This window comes from Hylaeus anthracinus, unplaced genomic scaffold (assembly GCF_026225885.1).
Source record: "Hylaeus anthracinus isolate JK02 unplaced genomic scaffold, UHH_iyHylAnth1.0_haploid 12000, whole genome shotgun sequence".
NCBI lineage: Eukaryota > Metazoa > Arthropoda > Insecta > Hymenoptera > Colletidae > Hylaeus > Hylaeus anthracinus.
In genome coordinates this window covers 4550783-4575293 of record NW_026534347.1, presented here as the reverse complement: position 1 = coordinate 4575293, position 24511 = coordinate 4550783, and the positions used below count along the sequence as shown (strand labels likewise).

The window sequence follows — 24511 nt, the reverse complement described above, 5'->3', positions numbered from 1 at the left end:
TCTCTCTCTCTCTCTCTCTCTCTCTCTCTCTCTCTCTCTCTCTCTCTTCTCTCTGTGCGTTTCCTTCATTGCGCGTTATTCGTAGATCCCTAAATCACTCATCCTTAGTTCTAATTGTGAACAATTTCTGAAAAGTTTCCTCTGACTTTGTGCATCTATTTCTGAACTGAAAACTTTTTTATTAACTCCTATTTTAAGTTTATCTTTTGTTTAATATTTGATGAATTGTTTCAACTTATATGCTTAACATAAGGATTTCTATCATTTTTGTTCATTCTGCTATCTTCATTATTCGCCTTTTATTAAGAATTTTATTAACATTAGCTGTTAATTTGTAATAATAAACAATTCAAATTACATTTTGACAATACGAGAACTTTTTAATCGTAATCGAAACTCTGTTATCGTAGAATTGTTTCGCTAGTTAACATTTATAGTGGAACATTGAAAAATTAGATAGAAATGTTACGAAACAGTGACACGTTGATGAGAACAGGTTTGTGTCGCTTCGACGAGTGCACTTTACGTTTGAATTTTGTCTGCAGAGGCTTCTTATGTGCGCGACGAGGATTAGCACGCTTTGAAGTTGAGGTAAACGCCACTGACGAGTAAAGCGGATTTCTGATTCCCATGAATCAAACCTGATGAACCACTAAAAACGAGCTACATTGTCGCGTCAAGTTCTAACTGGTAATACCGTGATATTTGCGTGGCTGGGAAACTGAAACTAGCAAAAAAAAATCAACATGTCATTGAGAATTACTTCCTGAACCATGAAAGCTCGTAAATAGAATTGCAATATGGTATAACCTATAGAAACAGTCTCAAAATGAGAGAAACGTTGATTTATTCGATTGTGATTTTCATTCCCATAAGAAAAGCCTTAGTTAATACTTTCTATAAGTTAGGCATCGAAAATTGTGCCAAATTTTTCTTCTTGTAGTCGATGCGACGTAAAGTCCCTATTTCAAAAATAAATCTAACACTGTGAACATTTCAAGTCACAAAATATTAATTGTATCATTAAATAATTATTCTATTCCTACCTTACGTACTAGCTTCAACGTCACAATTTCTAAAATTATTGCAACTTTTCTACACGATAGGCTACTATCGTCGTGAAAAGTTGATTGCATAACTAACATACGAAATTCTTCTTCCCATTTCAAATTCTATAATTGAGCATCCCAGTCGGTGTAAAGAACGGCAGTTTAAAGTACTTCCTTCGATTTACGTACCGCCTGTACCCCAGTTTCAGGACTCAGCGAATCGGGTCCATAGACCTCCAACTTATTTCATTAATTCACGACACTCCGCGGGAGAAGCGCGACAGGAAAAACGCTCGTAATGTAGGCACACCTTCCTGCGTTCGACGAGTACGAATAATCCTCCTCGCCCGTGCCCGCTCTTAAGGTGAGAAAGTTTTGATTTACGAGACTCGTGGCTCGTTCGATACCAATGGCGGGCTGCAACGGTACACTGGAAAAGTTTCTCGGCGACCGAGAACCCTCTATTAGTACTATTCGTTATTTTCTTCCCTACTCCACGCGCGAGGGTGCAAGAACGGCGAAGAAACATCCGTGAGTTGGCTGGCAAGAAAGAGCTGGTTCCCCGAAGGATATCCGTTCGCGGTTCAAGTGACTCGGATGGTTTTTCGTCATGGAAAACTGGTTATTGATACTGCACCAGGAACTCCCTGGAAAGTTTCGACGGTAGCGGAGGACCGCTTCCGGTCTCGAAGCTTCCACTGATAAAAACATATTTGCTCGGGACCGATGTTAACAACCCCCGGACTCGTATCGTTTGTCATTATTGCCTGCTGGTCTGCACGAGCCGAACGATCTTTTCAAGGCCCCGTGGAAACTTTGCCCGAGAACTTTGACGCCGCCACAGACGGTTTGGATTCGATGAATCGTGATTTTCCGGATAGTGTCTTAACTGGCTCGAGCCGATGTCGAGGGAATCTTGGCCGACTGCCGACCTTTGATCCCTTTCGTTCTGGCTGGCTACGTAGTCAGAATTTTATTAGCGAGAAGTCGAACGGTTCAAGACCGTACGTACTTTTTTCGTTTCTCTGATTCATTGGCGGTTGAACCTCGAATGTTCAGGTCAGTTGTTTTGGTACTTTGCTAAGGATTTAATCAAATTAGGTACGGAATTGTGAATTGATTAAAGATTACCATTCACTGCTAACTACTAGATGTCTCGTACTTCAAATTGATTGCAATTACACTCAAGGGATAAGTTTGTAGCCTTTTGAGTCACGAATTATTGCAAAAGAAGATCGCAAATTTTTTTTTTTTTTTAAGAAATTTAATATCACTGTTTATTAAATTTAACACATATTATTGCAGAGTTATTATTGCAACACAAATTAATTCTCGACGTATTAAAAAACTGAAAGATGACATTAATTAATTAACTAATTTATATATGTTATAGTTTTGGATTTCGCATGGACTTAAATATGAAATTCTTAGAATAAATAATGCCCAACCTCTATTCTCCTGTTGATTGGTTCATTGTGGGCAGTATATTTTAAGAACGGTACACGCGTCATGTGTTAAAGCGTTGTGAATGCGGATCGTCTTAAAGAGAAGTGTGTCGGTGCCTGCAATTTATTTTCATTAACAAGTTGCGCTTCATGGAACTCAAACAGACTTTCGTTTCTAATTGCATCGCATTTACTACGAATGATGAAGTCTTAGTTCGCCGGGATCCCAAGAGTCTAACTTGGCAGAAGTCATTCTAGCTATAATACACCTCAGGGGGTTGTTGTCTAGACTGAGGCCTTGATTTTATATCTCTGTTAACGAACCGTCAGGTCACGAGGGATGGAATATTGAATTTCTATATTGAAATTTCTCACCAACTTTTACTCGCACTTGTTAATTTAATTTTTTCTTTAAAACAATAAATTGAATGTCTTTAATAAACTGCTCGCAATAAAAACTAAATTTATTCGGTCTTCGCTTATCTACAATTAAAAACCATAATTAGAACTTCTCTCATAGAACTTCGTTTCTGTTGCAGTGTTTAAGTGTCAGCGCGATGGATACGTCAAAAAATCGAACGTGGCTGAGAAGAATGACTGGTCTGCTCTGGTTCATCTTCCTATTCGTCGGAGTTTCAGCCGGAACTCTGGAGAAACTACACGAAGGTGAGTCGCTTTTGTCATTACCCAAATGCTTTTCTACCTTCTACCTCCAAATTGCTACTCTGCGAAATTTTCTCGAGGTATTTTCGAACGAATCAGTATTACCAGACGTAATAAAAATTAAATCGCTTCGTTGCATTTCATCAGATCCGGTAGATGGTAGAACGTAAACGAGCGAGACAGCATTGTTCTCTCTTTCTCTCTCCTTTTCAGCGTACGATCGAAGATGAAAAATATAGGACGAAAAGTCATTATCATTCCTGTCGCTGACGTACCTTTACACGGCATCACTGACAGCGTTCGAGTGACGATGATAAATTTCTGTTTAATGTATTGAATACCCCGTGAGATTTATTACGTCTACAATGGCGGAAAATCGAGCTCCAGCTACCCGATAGGGTGTCGTTAAAGTCGTCCACGCGTAACGCCATCCGCAAACTCGATAGCATTACAACGCGTTGCTAGAATTCGATTCATCGTGGATCATAAAAGTTTCGAAAAATTCAAAAAACGAAAGAGTTTCTCTGCGATCTCTGAAACGCGTACAGACCAATGATTTTTAAACATTTTCGTAGGCATTCCCCCTAGAAAGAACTTCTATGCTTACGGACAACGCGTGTTGACTAAGTTCATTTTTATTAATTAATTTATAAATATTCAAATAATGTATACCTTCTGAATGGTTTCACTGATTTCACTCAATATACAATACACGTTGTAGATTTAATTGAAGTATATCTATAAACATAATTGAGCAGATTATCTAATAAAAATATGGAGGAAAGAATAAAATACTTTCCTACAATTTTAAAAATATTTATATATTTCTGCTACAATTACCATATATTTCTATGAAACCTTCAAGTGCTGATTTGCAACATACATTGTTTAGAATCTGTGGAATTGGTAAGATTTACTTTTCTACTAGTATTTTTTAATAATCCTTCCTTCCAACGTATTCAAGTATTGTACGTTCCCCTAGTGTAAAAGTATTCAAGAAGAGAATTAAACGTCCAGCTGAAAAGAATTCATAAAATCAAGCCTACGTTTGAAGCGACCAACTGAATATACACCCTTAAGGCACGTTTGTAACGCGACCACCTGTCTTCCTTCCGCGTTTACTTTCATCGCCCAGGCTCTCGTTATCCTGATTTCGCGGCACCGCAAACGAGACGCGGGAAAGCGTTAACGAACGCAGGATCGCGCGGCGAGCACCATATGATTTAACCGCAAATTCGATCTGCATAACAAGGCGGCGGCCCCTCATGAATAAAGTCATTCGTATTTCGATATTAATCACGCATCGCCACACCATCCGGAACGACGAGTCTAGGACCACCCTTCCCCACGTCGAGCCTTCGTTTTCCTTCTCCCGGCTTCCTCGTTCTCTATTTCACCCAAGTCTGACAACGTCTGACAACCTCTTCCGCGCTACCTATTCTACTCGATCCGTGTTACCCAAAGGTTTTAGCCTCTCCTCGCACCTACGCGTCCATCGCCACGTTGCAGTGGTCTGGAAAGCGGCTTTTCGCGGCAATATTCAATCTTTCAACTCGAATATTTAAAAATTTGTTTCTTTTTAACGGAAAGGGAACCCTTGAAACCTTTGAAATCGATATTATCCCTTTCGAATTATTCTGTGAGCGGAAGTAACGTTTTGTAGGGAGAATCACGAAGTTCAAGGTAAAACTAATTATTTAATTTCTTATTATAGAACATTATCATTAAGGTGCGTATGCGAGCTAAAATATTCTTTTTAGAAAAACCAAGTTGACCACATCTTCCTTATATCTTCATCTACATCAACCACTGCCAATTATGTTTGCCTTGAAAGCGAATAAGATTTGCTTAAAGTACTTTTATCTATTACTAAACATAACAAAATATTCGCGTAGTCCGTATCAAATACGTTACCATGTATTTTCGATTACTTTTCGTACGAAAAATCACCTCTTTCCCCGATGTATCTATGTACTACGATTGCTGGAGCACTCCGGATAACAGTGATACACCTGGCCCCACCTGACTTGGCTAATAATCTTATTATGCATCGATCCACTTTTCTTCCATTCTATCCTAATCAACATTTTCAACAAACTTCACGGATCGGAAGCAACGATACTTTATTCCTGCACGTGTGCTGGCATGATTGCACGTACGATCCCTGATACGATCTGGTGGCCTTCGAAGCGCCAAAGAACACGAGAAGAGTAATTTCTGGTAGCTTTTAGAACCGGATCGGTGTATCAGGTGTGCTGATCGTAATTAGAAGCATTCGGCGAAATGGATCGTACGATTGATATGCGGGTTTTCGTAATCCAACTAAGTATTGCTCAACCTTTTACAGCTTGTGGATCATTTCTAATTATTATGTGTCTGTAACTCTTTTCCGTTACGTGGTTGTTGTTAGTTGGTAAAAATTATGGTATGCTAACTGCTAATGTATAATTATTTAATATGATATTTAAGGATGTAAAATATGTAATAAATTGACTGTCGATTTTATGGGTTTATGATGTATGATTGAATGGAAAATATGTGCAGAATGTATTCATGCATATCATAATTTAATACATTAATATTAGTAGATATTTTATTTCGTGTGAGTCCATATATTTTAGTTACATTTATTACTATGTTAGTGGTATACGACATAATTTTTTCATAAAATTCGTTTTAATTGTTTCTACTACTAATGAAGCTTCATTTGTTATACTAAAAGTATACATAAACAAAAGAATCATTAGTAATTTCATTGCATTTTGGAAAAATAACATACTTACTCTGGCACGGACACAGTCAGACAATCAAATTAAACGATGTTTCAACTGAAACAAACAGCGAAATCATCGTATTCTATTTTTGTCTTAATTGTACCATGTGTTTGTGTATCGTAATACTTTGAATTCTTTCATCATGATTGTTCAAATATCGCAGACATTTTTTCTAAACAATACAACCACAATTTTGAAATGCTATACTTCAGAAACTTATTGCATCAAATAAACTCTCTACACATACAATTTGAAATAATGTACAGTATTTACTGTTCAATATTTCAAAGAATACTTAACCTAGCTGTGATTATGGCTTCTCAATGGCTTCGTTTTTCGCGGCCGATAAGAAATACTGCCTGGTCCATCAGGGAGCCACATGGCCCCTGTTGAGAATCCCTGATCCAACCGATCGACACCGGAGAAAGCAAAACTTTATCAAGTTTACCAGAGAATTATCTATCGCGGTCGCGGCTGATAGAGTATCTACGCCTTCCGGCTGATAGGTCCTCTGCTATCCACTTCTCGTTCTTCCTTCCTGTCTCTTTACTCCTCTTCTGTGACGGAGAGGAATAAGACCGTCCCCATCACTCTCTCTCTTTCTCTCTCTATCTCTCTCTCTCTCTCTGTGAAAGCCAGCAAGCTCCGTTGCAACTTCCGACTGAATAAGCATCACCTCACTTCCGTTTCCGACGATGTAGCCTTTGACGTAATACGTACGTCGCTCTCTGTGCTCCTTGCCCCTCTCTCTTTCTTGCTCTCTGCTGCCTCCGCGACGAGCTACTTGCTCTCTGATACCATTTCTCTTCTGCATTTCCCTGTGAGTCTACAGAGCATTCTACTCGGCGCTACCGGTTCTGCATCTTTGACCGTTTGTTCCTTTCCTTGTTTCAATATTTCTCATCGAGTTTTTCAGCTGGTTGCCTTGTTTAAGCAGCGGCTTTAACCTTAGTCCTGTTGGATGCATAAACGTTGAATTGCTTAACGCTTTGACGACCACTCGTGGTATACCTGACTGAGTGTTTCGACTCGATTCTTTCTTTGTAAGAACTCCTTTATCAAATTATTGCCGTTCGTGATTATCCTTTGGTGGTTCGCGATTGTGGTAGTCTTTTGCGCGATATCTCGCACGGTCGAACTGCTGATTGCCCTGTCGGATTGATATCGTTGCTAGTTTCAATATCAATGAGGAGACTTTTAGAAAGCCATCTTGGAATATTTCTAGAGATTTGTTGCTAGGTGAAATATTACCTAAGGCATTGTATATTATTATGAGATATTAGTAGGAATTAGATAGGAATATTAGTATAAATATTCCTTTTTATAAGTTACAAATGTTTCATTAATATACAACTCTAAATGGTTTAGGTCGATCTTGTTTTCATTTATAATTTTGTGTAAATAAATTCATGTATGACTTACTAAGGATGTGAGTTTATAAGATGATACATTTTGCTCTTCTAGTAAAATATGTACGTAAAAATGACTAATTATTTTATATCCTTGACTGAAGCTGTATGACCGAAACATGCACCAAGGAGATAGCAATTAAGAATAACAATTTTATCTATTATCATCATTGAAAGAATATATTAAAAATACTAATTACATCAAATCTTATCAATTTATTTTCTTCAACAAAAATGGAATAAATATCTACTATTATATTCTCAGAAGACGGCAGTAAATTCTCCATTTTCGGAGTCGATGCTTGCGTTACAATTTTGAAGAATGTATTTGATATGAAATATTTTCGTATTAATTGACTGAATATTACTTGCAATTTATGAAAGCGAAAACGTGAAGGAATATGCCGAGAAATGGGGAAGAGGAAATTCCCCTCTTCAATTCCACGTGCCAATTGAATCATAGCAGCCAATTTGCACTCTCAGCATGTGACACGCCCTTTCCATTGTGGAAAGTGTCATGACTGAAACATTTGGTACTAACGTGACACGAACCAACCGGTAAAGTTTTTACTCGAATAATGCTCCTGCTCGACGACCGACTGGATACGTTACTTCAAACGACGATGGTTATTGCCTCATTTCGTACGACTGTGATCACTGAATTATGATTGCTTCAAAGAAGAGTAGAGCAATGTATAGGGTCCGTTTTTGTCCATTTTCGGACAGTGATGCTATCTGAAACCCGTTAAGCACCGTAGATATTTCACAGACCGATATTGCCTATCCTCTTCTTGCAGTGGTTGCAAATGCTACAACGATAACGCTCCCTTAATTTATAGATATTATTTAATGAGTTTCTGGTCGTACACATTATGCAATAAACGATTAAAGAAATTCTTCCTCGTTTTAACTATCGTGACAAATTATTTGTACGCTTCACTCTCTACATTCATCTTTGCTCGTGACCAAGTGGACAGCATTTCATTCTGGCTCGATTTCGAGTTTTCGAGCCTGACGTGAAACAATAAAGCGCGTCACGGGAGATCATTTAAATCCCCCGTCGAGCTTACAGCCAAATATACTCGATTTAACGGTTGACAGCGTTGTTACTCGAAAGCAGAGGTTCCATTAAAAACTCTACGAGTCGTCCACCTATTGTATCGCAGCAGAGTCACGCGAACGGACCTGGCCAGCGCAGATATTACTCGTTACAGAAATGAAAAATGATCGCAATTATGCGGAATAACGAGAAACATCGCGATGCATCAAACGACGTTAATCTCTTTCTGTCGCGGGCCGAGCGTTTTTACGTGCCTGTAGACAAGTAACCCGTGCAGAGATGGGCAAAATTTTTGTATAAATCAGAGATTTCAACAATTTCTGAAAAAAAATTTACGTTAAATAACAACGAAAACTTTTGCCTTCGAGGTTTTATTGAAAAAAAATTGCATTCGATTTTATAAACTATTTAAAGAGTGCCTCTGATTGAACTAAATACTTGCAAAATTCTTGCTGTAATAATTAAATTATGCTTACTACATTATATCCTACTAATAATAATTATTTGTACTTGATTTGGCCGGCATAAAGATTCAATAAATATTTAACGTGACATTTCGGCAATCAGATAATATGGCCGTCTTAAAGCACATACAAATCTTTGCGAAATAATAACACATACAAGTAATAGACGTAAGTATGAAATGAACGTGGAATGAAAGATATAAAAATCAATTTAACGATTACGTGATGGGAAATTCTACCTACAGAAGCAATAAAGTGCAGATTAATTTAACCAGAAATAAATTCCTACAATGGTGGGTTAATATAATACAATTATTATAATGAGCATTTTTTTCCTGCAAAGGGCTCAGCAAATTATGCAGGCAGCCCTGGCGCTAGCACTAGACGCGCGTCCGGCCGCCTGCCCGCTTTGTTTCTCTTTCGCGCGCGTTCGCCGATCCCGCTTCCGGTTTCCGGTAGATTTCCGCCTCGACGGCGTCCGTGAAAAATTGCCTTCGTCCGACGCTGGTTGCTTGCTGAAGCGTCACACCGCCCCGATGACGCAAGCCACGATGAAATCTCGCTTCTTTTCGGCCCTCTGTTTCATTTCCTATCTCGCTGGAACCTTTTGCGCGATGTTCCACCTTTTCGGCCCTTTGTTTTCGTATCCTACGAACACGTGATCTCGGTTTCCGGCATCCTCATCGGGCGCAGCTTCGTCTACGTCTTTGCATCCGTCCTTTTTTTGAAGCTGCTCTACGTTCCACGCGTTCCCCACCCCCTCCTAAAGAAACGTCGACATCCATCATCCGAGGACACCGAAGCTCAGCTTTCGTCGGCGTGTCCTTTCTGGCTTCGTTGCAGGGGCGAGGGATGTCGGTGACTTTTCTCGCGATCGTGTAACAGAGCTAACTGATTTATCAAACGTGACATGGAGGCGATATCTTTATATTTGACTTGAGACTTTTGTATGTTTTTATTTAACTTGCCCTGTTTGTTTACGTATGTGCTTGGTACAAATTTTGAAAGTCAAACTCCTCTTACTAAATGACATCCAATTAGTCTGAAAAAGGGGTTGAACAAATTAAAAAATCAACTGTTTCAAACAGTCAAATTCCACCGATTAAATGACGTTCAATCTGTCTGAAAAAAAGGGTTGAAAATATTAAATTCCACCGACTAAATGATATCCAACCAGTCTAAAAGAGGGGTTGAAAAGATTAAATATCAACTGCTCAACCAGTAAAATTCCACCTATTAAATAACATCCAATAATTCTGAAAAAAGGGGTTGAACAAATTAAGAAATCGACTGTTTCAAACAGTCAAATTCCACCAATTAGTACACGTTACTAACGTAAGAAAAGTGATTCGACTTAAGAACATTCTTTAATAATCATTTTACCGTTAAGTATATTTTAAATGGAGCTTTGAAAGCTTGGCGTCGAAATTGAGGATTGTATTACAAAGGAATTTAACTTTCGCAAGAATAAGAAAATTACAGTCTCGTTAACGCGATGAGAAAACGCAACTTCGGCGACATAGATCGTAGAAATTTGATTAAACACGCTACGCCGTAAAGCTAACTGCAGATTGTATGCGCAAATGCAAGGCGCATGTCCCTGGTATCGTTTTTGCGAGCGTCCACGAACCGAGCCAACAACCGTGGAATCCTCTTGCCAATGCTGTCTTTCGCTTCTTCTTATCGCGCAGTCGTAAAGTGCATTTGCTTTTGATCATAGTACGCAACCAAAGGCGAATCTCGAAATTATCGCGGTAACGCATTCCGGGATGTATCTGCTAGCAACGTCCGCGCCAAGAAAGGTTGCGTATTGCCGTAATAGGTACTATGAAGAAACTTGGAATGAGAACATTAAGAAAGATAACTAAATGGAAGATACCATTACGTTGTATAATAATTCGTTTGCGTTTAATCATAAGAATATTAAATACTGCTTATTTTGTATACAATTTACCTAATCGTACATGCCGTTTTGTTTTATGACCTCGTGACGTAAGTATTCATTTATTATACAACTCTTCGTTTTTATTATTAAATAATTTGGATGCTGTACATTTATTTCTTCGTCGTTTTTGAACATTTTTGCGTTGACAGAATTTTGTAATTTACATTAATGCAATTATCATTGTTCGCAGACTTTAATGTAGTCTTTATAACAATTTCTTTTTAGTAGCAAACACTAGACAAGTGCAGCATACATTGTAATCAACTGACTTTGGACGTTTTAATTTATCACGATATTATTTTAAAGTTGAAAGTATATTTTGAAAATAACAAATATTATTCCTTATTAAATTCACGAAATTACAACAATATTTTTATCATGATTAAGAAGCTAAAATCGGTCTACATACCAAGGATTATTCTTCACCTACTTCCATATTTTGAGGTCAAGTTTTAATCACCGTGTTTTAGCTGCAGCTGGCCGCTCAGTATGCTCTTCTTGTTTTGTACACTTTTATATTTATGTATCTGTTCCCTTACCGTTGTGCAATAAGACCGTTAAAATAAAAAGATGTAATAAATTAGCATAAATGTAATTACCTGACTGCGGCTTTCGTGCATTCATGGTGTATACGATTACGAAAAATACATGCTAAATATATCCCGAACATATGCACCAACACGAAACAAAATATTAATATCCTAATATTTATTTATGAAGTATAATCTGCATAATCTATCACTTCAGCTGTAACTTTTAAAGAACTCAATCTATTTTAATGATTGTAAACGTTGTCCACGTTGTCTTCAATTTTAAAATCATTTTATTTCTAACGCCACGAAACTCCGTCAAGGTCGAAGCTGAACGAATAATGCAGATTCCTCCTCGATCGGGACATTCCAAAGAGAATTACGCGATCCCAGACGTAACGGTGTTCCGTTCACCACAAAAAGAAATCAATTTACTCGGATTTCAAGTCCAACGAATTAGCGGTCTCGGGTGTTTTCTTCATTCGCCGAAACGTGCCTAGTGGGGGTTATGCAAGTTGCTGTGGTCCCTGTTGTTCCCAGTGATTGGAAATCGCTTTTGTCGTTAAGCCAAATCGCATTTCCAGATTGCCTCGTTACCTCGAGCTATTCTGGACACCTCGGACCCGATCGACACAGGAACGAACGCGAAGGGATCGGTTAAAGCCTGTATTGCGAAAGCCTCGTCCAATTATCAGCGTCTACAGGACTCAAAGCAGTCGCTCCTTTATTGTGTTTACTGATTGCTGACGACGCCCTCGAAGGTAGCTTCGCTAGCGCGGAAGCGCCCGATATTCAAACACCCGAATTTTCTGTCCTCTCCATCGAGAAGTAGAACGCCCTTGCTTGTATTAATTCCGAACCGAGATTCCGTCTGTCGTGCTGGCGTATTGACAGCACCGGAGAACTGATGGAATAGCTTCGCAGTGCAGGGAAATCTACTGCTAAGACGAGTTTAAATCGCGAAATGTATTATAAGTAATATATTTAAATTTTTCTTTAATGTTTCAACCTTTGTTTTTAGATCTTCGTTAGGTGATTAAAATTGAGGAGTTGAAATGATAAACCAAGTGCTGAAACTAAGTTTTTGGGTACAATTTAATACCATTGATCCTCTCTCTTGCATGGCAATTGAATTTAATTCCAATTGAAAAGTGATTTTAAATAGAATTAAAGGCTCGTTTCAGTTGAAAGTCTTCAACTATTAAAATTGAAACCAATTTGAAATAATGTTTCAATGAACTGATCAGATAATTAGTGACCGTTTTTGTAAATTGCCATCTTGGTTATGATCACGCTATAAATTTAGTCCAATAATCCGGCATATTTGAAAATGCGGCAGAACGAAGTCCGGAACATGCCGGATTATCGGAATTCTACTGTAAATGGAATTTATGTCTTTTCTGCGAAATATATCATTTTATACTTTTGCTTGACATTTGTATCTTTTACCAAATGCAACTATGCAATTAATATTACCATTACTAAAATAAATATTTGGTCAATCGCTATTTACAATTAAGAACTATTGATTTATACTAGTTTTTTTCACACAATTGATTACCTGTCTGCATTTTGCAAGTTCCGACAAAGGGTCTTCAACGAAGGGTTAGAGAAGACAGAGAAAAGAAGATTCTTCGTCCAAGATCTGAGAGTATTTGCTAACTAAGAATAAAAATAGGTAGCTTGTAAAAGTTGAACATTTTATCTCCGTTGAAACAACGGGAACAAATTGGCCAAGTTTCCCACAAATTTTATCGCTTCCCCTCGATCAGTTATCGAGTGATCGCGCGACGGGTTAGCAGGCCAACTAACTTTCGAATTTCCCTGCTCCGCGATACCCGGTCATTGGCATAACGAGAAGAAACTTGGCTGAAAGAAAATCAAGCGTCGGGAAGGAGGAGAGAATGAAAAAAAAATTCTTGCAAAACTTTTTGGTGGTTCGCGATGGAGAACCGTCGAGACGGTGAAGAATAGCGAGCGTTGAACAGAAAGACGGCGGAAAGTTCGAAAATTCGTTGAAGCGACGCCAAGTCCGACATAGTATACAGAGGGCACAAAATGGCGGACAGAGTCACGTTTGTCTTACAGTTCTTGCGCGGTTTCACCCGCCCGTTCACCCCCGCTGCTACCGTTTGTTCTTTTGATTCTTTCCAGTCACTTCACAGCCACCGTCATCCACCCCCCCCCCCTCCCGTCCCCGTCGCCTTCCAAAGTAACCCCTGGAATCTTTCTGCGAAAAGTTTGGTTATTTAATTTCCTAGCCGTGGTCTGCCAGAGGAATCCGTCTCTGTCTGCTTCTCCTTCGCTACTTTCCATTCCTGTCCGTGTTAAGTGTACGTCCATTTCGCTCTCTGCTGGACAATCGTCTTTTCTTGTTAACCCTCTTGTCGCGCGCCGAAGATGACTGTCGATTCTTATCGCACGCGATTACCGGCAGATTCTTCAACGTAAATTATGTTATTGTACACTTAAATGTATGCTCTACGATTATTTTAACAAAAAAATGACATTTCTGCGAAACCATGAAAATAGCCAATTTTTAGAGTTTTACGTTATATTCTCTAGCGCGAATCTACTAAATATGTACTTTTACGTGACCCGCGCTCAAGTACAGACTGAAAAATTCGCCAAAGTACGTTTAAGACAGTAGTTACATATAAAGAAGGTTTAACATTCTCTCCTTGTTTAATTTTTGCTTTGCTCCTATTGTAATAGAAACCCTAAATCAAATGTTTCATTTTCAGAGTGAAAAGAACTTTCGTTTGACACTTAATGTTGGCTCTTTCGGTACTTTCACTTTGTAATATACAATGCTTGGCATTCTCGAGAGGGAAGAATTTTGTAGAATATTGTGCCCTTACTGCAGCACCGGAGGACCCTTGTTGCAACTCTCAATGGACAAAAGAACAAGAGTAGAGCAATTATTCTTTTCAAAGTTGTTATGAGCCAAACTACGTTTATTGGTAAATGGCACGTCCCTACAGACTCGAGACGACGTTAGTCACTTTAGCATTGCACTCTCTTTCGCAAAAGAAGTGCACAATCTAAATTCCAGTTTCTAAATTTTCAATTTTGTTGTATAGTCTCGAACTACGAACACGAAAGTACAGATTAACGGAAACGGGGTATTCCATTAAGCTTGTCGCGATTTTATTTAGAATTAAACCAAATGAAATTTTCCTGGCGGAATGAAATGCGAAGAATGTTCACTGGCCCTTCGTCTGCTAGAACGGTATGCAGAACACGACGAAAAGCGCGTCAATATCGAAGGGGCACCCACACCACGAGAAACAGATACTCCGTAGAGAAATAACAACGCTACGTCACGCACAGTTTCTCGCGATTACGCCAAGTCGCACGCGACGTCCCTCAGCGACGGTTTCCCAGAAACTTCCCTTGCCTCATCGGTTCTTTTGAATGCTCGTTATCATGCAAACGGCGCGTCGCGGGGCGATACTGCAAAAGCCTTTTCCGGGGAAAAAAGGAGTCGCGCGTGAATCTCGAGCTGCATCAGCCTGAGCAGCTTCTTCTACGCGACTCCGTGGATAAAGATCTCTCTGCCCACTTTACGACGCCGTTCGATCGTTTCGGGGCTTTCCCGTCGCGCCATTGAATACTCTTGCCCTATCCAAACGTATCTTTACGCGGAAGGGTGCACAGGGGAGACAGTTTGGCCGGATGTTCGTTGTGTGAGGGCAAATCAATAAGTAAAGCGGAATCTTTAATTTCTCGCGGAGTTTAATGACAATAGTAAAGATAGCCTACATGGGCACGCGATTGACAGACATATCTGTTAACAGAAACGTATTTCGAGTATGTTTTTAGTGTATGTAGCTGTGTATGGTTAGGCCAAGAGTTGAATGTATACTGGACATAGACGATTGGTAATTTCTGTTAGGACTAGACTATCATAGACAGGTTGTGCTGTCTATACAAAAAATGTAAATTAACAAATGTGGTTAAAAAATGGCATAACGGTAATTTAGATAAGCAAACAACTGACAAACGCATCTGTCAGCATCAACGCATTTTAAAGATTTCGCAATAAAGACGTACACGTCATCTTGTGAAAAAAACTAAAATTAAAATATCGATATATTAGCATAACCTGAATTTTGCGTGGGCATTTAGGGGGGGTAATGAAAACTTCCATCCCAACAGAGTAACACTAATGACCAATAAAAATCGCTAATAGAAAAAGGATTACGGTAATGTAATCCATATCGCGGGCGCCTACGGCGACTATGCATATATTGCAATGGTCGAATAGATGCGTATTTAAATAAAGTTACTTGTTTGAAAAATCCCCATTACTTTTTGACTTACCCTCGTCCACGAAACAGCATCCGCGTGGCCACGCTTGCAACTTCGAACCTCCGTCCGTGTTCGTGTAAGTACGTACACGCTCGCCAGCCGCGTGCATACCAGCGTCGGCGTATAATTCAGTTTTACCCTGAAACGACTCATTTATATGCGTTCGTTTGATTGAATCTCTCCCGCGTAGCCCTAACTCCCTCTCCGGGTAGCCCTGACTCCCACTCCGCGTTTCCTTTCGCCCTCCCGTTTCTCCCTATCGTCTCGCTTTCTCCGGACAGATTTCCAACCCCCTCCTGCTCCTCTTTCACCCTGTCGTTCCCTTCATGTCTTTCTCTCTCTTCCCGCTTCCAGCCAGCATCCCTTCCTTCGTTCTTTGTCTCGCTGGGATCTCTTCGTCTGTCTCGTTGCCACCCTCGCCGACACCAACGCGGTTAGCTGTTTCAATTTCCCCTCGCCGCACAAAACTGAAAGGCGTGCCCGTCATCTGCCGTGTCCTCTCGCCGAGCTTCCACTTTCGTCTCCGCGTACCCGGCGAACGCGACCGTCTATCCGCGTGTCACGGATATTATTGTAGCCTCGATGGACGCACGAGGTCCAGACCGGCGCTCGGCCACCGGAGACGAGCATCCGTGTACAGCGACACCTTGCTTCTTGAATAAATCTGCGTTAGGCATACTTGAAATAGAATCTGTTTGCGTTTCTTCGGCTCGACTGATCCGTCAATCGGTCGGCACCTGCGAAAACAAAATCCAACTGGTTGAACTTGAAAGTGGCGACGGTCGCGCAATATGGCCGCTATTAAGTCATCTGCTAGGTAGCCTTACTGACGAGTCCACTAACAGGCCCATGACGAAACTCTTTCTTCCTTTTTTCTCCCCTCTCGCGCTCTCCTTTACAGAATCACCATCACACCCTGCTCTCAGCGAGCCTGGACGTCTACTCACTTATCACGGATATTATGGTAGCCTAGGTAGATGGCTGATGGTGTTCTAACACCACGGCGATTATTCCTGTATCTGCGTCTCGTCCTGCGATTGCCAACGCTTCTCTTAGAACTGGCAGGTATTCGATTCCTTCTGTCCTGTTTATCAGTCTGTGCTTAGGGCTAATTCGACACGGAAGCTTGTGAAACGCGAGCGAACGTTTGGCTGCGGGAGTAATGGTCTCTCGCTACGTTGAACCTCCTATTAGAAATTTCCTGCGTTAAATTACACTTCAAAGACATTTAGTAGTTATCTGTACAATGGGTGATACCGATAAATAGTCGAAATGATGCGGTAATTCATCGAGAACGTACAAAGTGACCCGATCATGTCTTATACGTGTCTGAAAATAAGTAGAGTATTATTGTTCATTTCTATTGCGGAGAGTTTTACTTTACGGGTCTGAAAGGTATTATGTTCTGAAGAGGACTACATTTTTTGTAGTCGAAACCGGAGATGAGCGAAATACTTATCTAAATGAAAATTTCAAATAGAATGTTAAAAGAGCATGGATGAATATCTTATGAGAGAATGAATCTATGAAAAATATGTTCTTACGAAAATTATTTGGTACAAAGCGGCAAATTACACGGAGTTAATAATTTTGTTGTAAGTAAAGTGGTAGAGAAGATTTAAAACGCGACTTCACTTTTTACAATAGTTCATCCGTTGCTCGTTAAATAAAAATTAGAATCTCAATTTACAATGAAATCGATATTCGATCGAAAATCGATGTCATTTTTGCATTGAATACATCGTATTGTAAAAGAAAATTTTCCAACGTCGCTGAAGAGCGTAGGACATTTATGTTTTTAGCGCAGATTAACGCAATTTCGCCAGCTGCCGTGGTGGAAACTCGTATAACGCGACTGATTATTCCCCAAGAATCGAAACGACGAAGGGATTCGTAGGAGACAGCCTCGGTGTAGTCCGGGATAACGCAATTATATCGCCACCCTCTGACTTTCTGCTCATGAATATCAACGTTCGTTTGATTTGTATAATGTCGAGTTATTGTTGCGGGATTGAATCGCATCCGAATACCTCGACCGAATTGATTCCTGCAAAGCGTTGTTAAAATAATCCAAATTCAATGAAAATTATTTAAATAGCAATTACCGCCGCGAAAACGTCCAACGACACGGGAATACTTTGCGTTCGTGCAAATTTTTCACCCTGAATATTCACGGGACGTGCCGTTCGAGCAGATTTCCTCTTTTCCTTTTTGAGACACGTAATTAATAAAATTACCACGCGAAACTATCTCGACGAAGCGTTAATTGAACCGAGAGGAAGTTTTTTTTTTCTCCATGCATATCGCGGTATAAATTATTCAATATCGGTGTCCTTAACAATATTACGGCAGGGGCGGAGAGCGAAGGAAAGTTTGAGAATCGTTACCGACTCTGTTCGTTTTACTGTAGCGCCTTCAATCAAGCTCCGTTGTCTAGACAATTAACCGAACGCTCGACGCAATTAAAAGCAATTGTTACGAGTGCATGTGTGCGCGCGCACATGCATCGATGCATCTGAGTGAGAATTAATGCTTCTACATTCGAACAGACGGATCGACGGCCAGACCATGGTTTTCAGCAACCACTTTATATAAGAACGTTTATTTCGATCCGACTGTTTCCAATTGATGAGAACAGAAACTGATGACTTGTCGTGAAGTTAATTAATTTGTTGAAAGTTACTGTAGTATTTGAGAAATCATTATATTATTGGAAGAAGAGATAACTTGTGTAGCTTAACGTTGTATGTTATTACGAAAATTCTTTCGCACCGTTTAGTATTGTTCGAGAGAAGGATTGTTTTGTTATATTGCTATATTCAAAGTAAAACTTTGCCAAGAGTTAATTTTTTATTTCTTTGCGAATACTCTTAACTATTAGGAAAGATGAAAGGCGAGTGGAGGAGTGGAGTAAACTATACTTAATTTTCCATCGACATAATACACAACAGCGTCAAGAGATTTATAGGCGTCATAGATAAATATTAACTTGAAGTGTTGTTTATTTCTAATAAAGTAATTCATTCCTCGAGAGATTAACCCACTACCAACAGTACTTTATGGGCTATTTCTGTACCAATCTAAAATATGGTATTCACAGTTCTACATTACGATAAAATCGAGTTACTTTATTGTCAAATCTTAATGCAAAGATAATCAATAAGGTGCAAAGTAGCCCTAATTCGCAGTATCCAAACTGAATTATATCTCCAATTTGCAATCCCCTCTCTTCGCGTCCAGAGGGAAAGTAGAGTCACTCTTTTGTTCGAGGTTCATTATTTCGCGACGAGATTTTTCGTTTTCCCGTTTGACGGCGGTAATTGACATCTCGAGGGTCGAAAGGTCTCGCCGTAGGGACGCATCGATCCAGAGTTCACGCCGCAGAATGCTTTTCAGGATAGACCATTTATTCCGGTTGCTTGCTAGCTGGCGGCTAATTACTTCGGTTAACTGCTCGTGAAAAATGCACTACTGGCCGAATCCCTCGAAACGGAATGTATAATGAGGCGATCGAGGGCAGGAATATGCGATGGGGGACAGCTCGATCGTTTCGAACGGACATCACTGTAATCACTGGTAATGCAGATGGCGGTCGTCCGGCGACGGGCAGGCATCGACAATCAGCTATATAATTAGAGACCCCGACCACCAATTAAGCAGCATTCATTGGACGCGATCATTATCCACGCGGTAAGCATATTTCCGTGAAAAATGTATACGCCGCCTGTTAAACGTTGTTCAACCCACGTTGCCGCGGTTTTAGGATCACCCAGGTCGAGTAAAAATTGATAAAGTGCCTCAGCTTGACAGTATAATGATTTCAATTCACTTTCGCACGCCATGGAAAGTTATGTAGCATAAAGGAGGGTTGCTAAAACTGGCTAACTTCTGTTTGCGAGAGTTTGCGTTTGTATTCAGCTAAGGGATAGTAAAGCTGCATACGCTATATATAAATAGAAGTCACTCTATATTGGAGTAATTTAGCGAAATTAAAAAAGAATGCCTATGTCGTTATTCCATGAATAATAATTACTTTCTGTCTAGTCGAAGAAATTTGTTTAATTGGTGAGAAATTATCGATAATTTCGTGACTCTTGAATCCATAATCATTTCGTGACAACCGAAATATTCTACGTTACTAAAACTTTTACGTTATTGAAACTTACATGTCGCGACAGACATACATTGTGAAAATCAAGAACTCGAAGAATCAACTTGGCGATCAATTCAAAGGGCTACTTATAAGGATAGTACGCGAACCATAATTCGAGTTTTCGAATGAAACTGTAAATAAAGTGTAAATAACAATAAGTAAAACATTGAAATAAAAATTCTTAATAGCTCCTTAATGGTTTCGAGTTTTCCCATATTAGCATTGCAAATGGTACCGGTGCGCGGCAGTAACAATTGGTTTGGAGGAAACGATCCAGGGTTTATTGCCTTAAAATTCGAGGAAACGCGCGTTTCCGCGGCTGAAACGTACTACATTAGCGGATATGTGTCCTACGTCGGCGTTCAGACCTCCGTAACCACAGCTCGTCCGGTAATCCTGTTCACGAGCTCGAAAGCACTCATCCTGCGCGCGTTTGGCTGAGATCGCGGTCATTTCCACGCCGCGTTGCAGCCACGTCTAGAAGAAGATTCTCTCTTGTTCGCCTTATCGAGAACGTTTCTCGTCGGTTGGGAGCCTCGCTCCGTCTCGCGCGATTACACCATCCCGATTCCAATTTCTCTCTTTTCGATTCTGCAAAGAACAAACACACACGCCGCGGATAAGGATTCGTGGCTCGCTGCACGCCCCAATTTCGATGCAATCGATCTTTGCTTCGCGCAGCCGGCTGGATTCCTTCTTGACGTCGTTACAAAACGACCGCGATCCCGCTGAACGATCGTGACGTTTCATCTTACCCGCTGGCATTCCAGACGGAAAAGAGAAAGTACGTTTGTTTCTTGCGATCGGATGAGCTCCATTTCTAGAACAGCCACGAGTAGTCGGTTAAGAAGCTTTTATGTGTCTTATAGTAACAATTGAAGGCTTGGATTCAGAGTTTATAAGATTAAAGTTCTCTTAGTATGAGCAAAGCGTGTGAAGTATTATTAATGTTTTTGGTCATCATTCTTTTTCTTTATATATAAATACTGCGAAAATGTGATTAAAAAAGTAGGAAAATAGGAAATAAACAATAAACTGACAAACAAACCAAATCTCAAATCGAGGTTAAATAAAGTCAAACTTTATTAACAATGGCACTACTAACCGTTTCGATTAGTTCGTTTTGATATTCCCTGTTATCATTGTTCCTACATATGCATTATTTTCTTTTTTAACGTTATTATGGATTTCTATAATTATTGTTGTATTTGTTTCGTTTCTTTTTCTATTTAGGTTAAGTATTGTTTGAAGTACTACCACAAATTGTTCTTCCTTCAATTCCAAATAACGGAGACAAACACGACGCGGTAAACAATGTCGATCAGGTCTACGTTTCATTTGCGAAAAAGCGAAAAATAGACATCGAATTCCTCGGCCCGCGCGTCGATTATATTCCCCAATAAAGTCGTTCATAAATCAGATTTCGCGCTCGAGACACTTGTCCCAGCGTAAATTCACCGACGAACTTTGGAGCACGCCGGGGGGCTTAATGAAACTGCTATTCGAGAGGTGACAACGGCCAGTCGAGTACAAAAACGAGAACCGATCGTCCGCCGTTATACGAGCTCCATTTTATCGAGAGGGGTGACGTCGTGATCCATCTCTTTTAGACTCGGTTCACGTTGCGTCTGCTGCGAGCAGACCCGGTGACCACACTGCCGAGAACAACACGCGTCTGCAATCTGCTGGGAGACGCGTCGTGGAAAGATCCATCCCTCGTTCTCTGGTGATCACCTTCTATTTTTTTCCCGCCCGTCTAATACTTTTATTATTATCCTGGGACGTCTATCGCGTCGATATGAAGGATGTATCGGCAGCTGTCGCCCGCACACGTACACGCGCGGCACGGACGCAACCTGGGAGTCGGTCAACCCTTCGGGTTCGGCGAGGTTTCGCGCAATTTGATCCAATAGCTCGAAACCAGAAATGGGGAAATCTCCTATACTGGGTTAGGTATTCAAAACGAATCACCTGAATAATTCCTTGCTTGCTTTCAACTATAGAAAACGAAGGCGTCGAACAAGAATTAATTGTTTCGAGGGGCACCTAACGCGGTGTCAATAACTTTTTTTATCGGTGAAAGCGTAGAGGTGATACAAAGACCAACTTATTTTTCTTTAATGATTTTTCTTTTATTTTTCTTTAATTTTTTAGATAAAACTTTCAAATGGAACGGTATAGTTTTGTGTAGATAGAGCGTTTCAAGAGAAATACACTGTAGATAATTCAAGGTTACGCAAGCTAACTTTAAGGGAAAATAAATTGTTTCACGACACTCTCTAAATACTCCAATAGTTCAAGATACGTCAGATTTTAGGCAATAACTGTCATCGAAGTTTATGGTGTGCCACGAGAGCTGCTAGAACGAAACCGATGGCGAGCAGAGCGTGCCATAGGAGCGCAAAGGGTTAAACGTTCGTCTTCCATGACTGAGAGTGTTTAATACGGACGGGTGACCATAAAGCCCCGATTTCGCCGAGAGAGTGTGAGGTCGCCTCCATGGAGGGCAACTGGGTTGGCACTGGGGCGGTCCAGGTGTCGATATAATCGAGAGGCTTGCTCGTCATCAAAGTGTCCCCGTGGTTCTCCTAGCGCGACGGTGGCACTAACAACGACGGCAGCGACCAAGCCGACGGCCCTCGTTAACGCAAAAACGCGAGAGATGATGGATGGATGCTAAATTGCATTAATTAAATCCACCGTGACACCCTAGGCCGCCGGCAGCCTTGGTATCACTCGGCGGCGTAGCTCGAGCTTGCTTGTCTGTGATCGAGGCGTGAGCCGTTTAACGGGGTGTGGGTCACTTTGATGATTACATCCCGCACAGACCATTCCCCGTCCCTTTCCCTCCCGGTGCTCCTTCCTCCGTCGCCTTCGGGACTCTCCTAAAGGTAGGTCTACACTTGCAACCGAATCGGCGTGGTCCAGACGAATCATCCAATGGCCAACCGCCGCTTTTGATGCACGCGCGGTAGAAGCAATGCATTTCAATGGAAGGTAGATTTTGGATCACTGGAATTGTGGTCGGTACAGTTTCTTTGATCGTTCGAAATAAATTTGTTTGAATTTTATCGGAACGTTCTACTACCTGGTTCTCGTTGGTCTCCAGACTCTTATCATTCTTAATAATTAATTGAGTTAATTGCACTATGGATTTACTCCTTAAAACGAAAAGTTGAGAAGTGTGGCGAAGTAATGTACATTGGTTTTTCAAATTTCCTTTATAATATAAATTCAAATAAATATCGAAAGAAGTTCTTTTCTTTTTAGGAAAGATATTATAAACATTCAAAGTTATGGCTACACCAAGTGCTTTGAAACATAAATTCAAGATTTCTTTGAAAAGTAGAATCGATCGATTAGTGCAGTGAACGACTCAATTATTTCTGTCTTTTTATTCGTCATGTAGAGTGGATATTCGTATTCGTTTCGGCACAAACCCGTTCCTCGACCATCCTCGAAACACTTCTCGGACGAGTGCGACTAGAGTCGTCTTAGCTATCAAAGTCGTTGTCAGGATTAGACTGCGATGCGATACATTCTGCAAGGACTCTCCAAGATGGATACCAGATCCTTTTGGCGTTATCGAATGACGACCTACTCGTAGACCATAGAGCAGCGAACCTTGGCACAATTTCACGCGGCTCTATCGACTGGGCTGCCTTTGATCGTGATTCGTTTAGCGGTTCCCTCGCGGCTACCAGACCACGTTCCTCTCTAGTGGAAAATAATTTCCTTTCAAGAATCAATCGATAGGTTGTGTCTATTGATTATTCGCATTTTTTGTATACACTTGCGTGACTCGAGTCTCTTCAACGACTAGAGGATGATCTTCAGAGATCTTCTTCTACTTTCGGTACTCACCGAAAGCAGTATATTTTTCAATGACACGTAACTCTACATCCTGAAGATCCTTCCACACGAAATTGGACACTTTTTGGAATAACAATTTTAACGATTATTTAGATATGTTCCAGTTTTTAACGAAGGAGTATGTCGAAGGATTTTTCGAAATTTTTAAAAATGCTATCATTTTTTCAATAAATTATAAGTATTGAACTAGTAAATGTATGAGAATATGATAGGGGTAGGAAATGAATGTTATTCCAGGTAAAAAAAAAATGCATTCTTTCTTTCTACTGAATACCAAGGATGAGAATTTTTAAAAATGATCGTTTATTCTTGTTTGAGATGCAATTTAAAGATGGGTAAAGTTTTATTGGAATAATAAATAACAAAACAATTATGATCCAATTTTTAATTGTTATTTAATGATTAACGATTGTGTACTTTTAACACTTTATTTAAAATTATTATTTAAATAAAAGTATTCCCTTTCTCTGGTTAGCAATCGCTTCGAAATGTCTTCCTCGGAATGACTCAAAACAGCTTGATGTATTCCGTGGATATTCTATTTGTGTCTGAACAGGGAAACACAGATTTCCACTCGAGAGAGAAATGGACGAAAGGAGCTCTTTTTTAAACGAATTTATTCGTGTCTTTATTTGCATAATACATCTTCCTGTACTTTAAATAGAGCTGGTTTAACGTTCGATAATGTTTCATATTTAACGTAATGAAAAGGTCAGTCTGTTAGCTCCAGTCGAACTCTTGGTCGGTATTCATTGAAACAGTGGACGTGTCCTAAAATAAAATTAAGGTAAAAATAACATTTTAGGTGAACTGATTGTTTTGCATAATTGTT

General features: G+C 40.1%; 1 protein-coding gene across 1 annotated transcript in view; it reads left to right on the top strand.

Moving 5' to 3' along the window:
- The first annotated feature begins 3055 nt into the window (after positions 1–3055).
- Positions 3056–24511, top strand: part of LOC128890073 (semaphorin-2A) — a 311724-nt gene continuing 290268 nt past the window's right edge. The window contains exon 1 of the mRNA XM_054148268.1: positions 3056–3160. Within this exon, the coding sequence (XP_054004243.1) occupies positions 3088–3160 (73 nt within the window). The 5' untranslated portion in view covers positions 3056–3087. The remainder of the gene's footprint in view (positions 3161–24511) is intronic.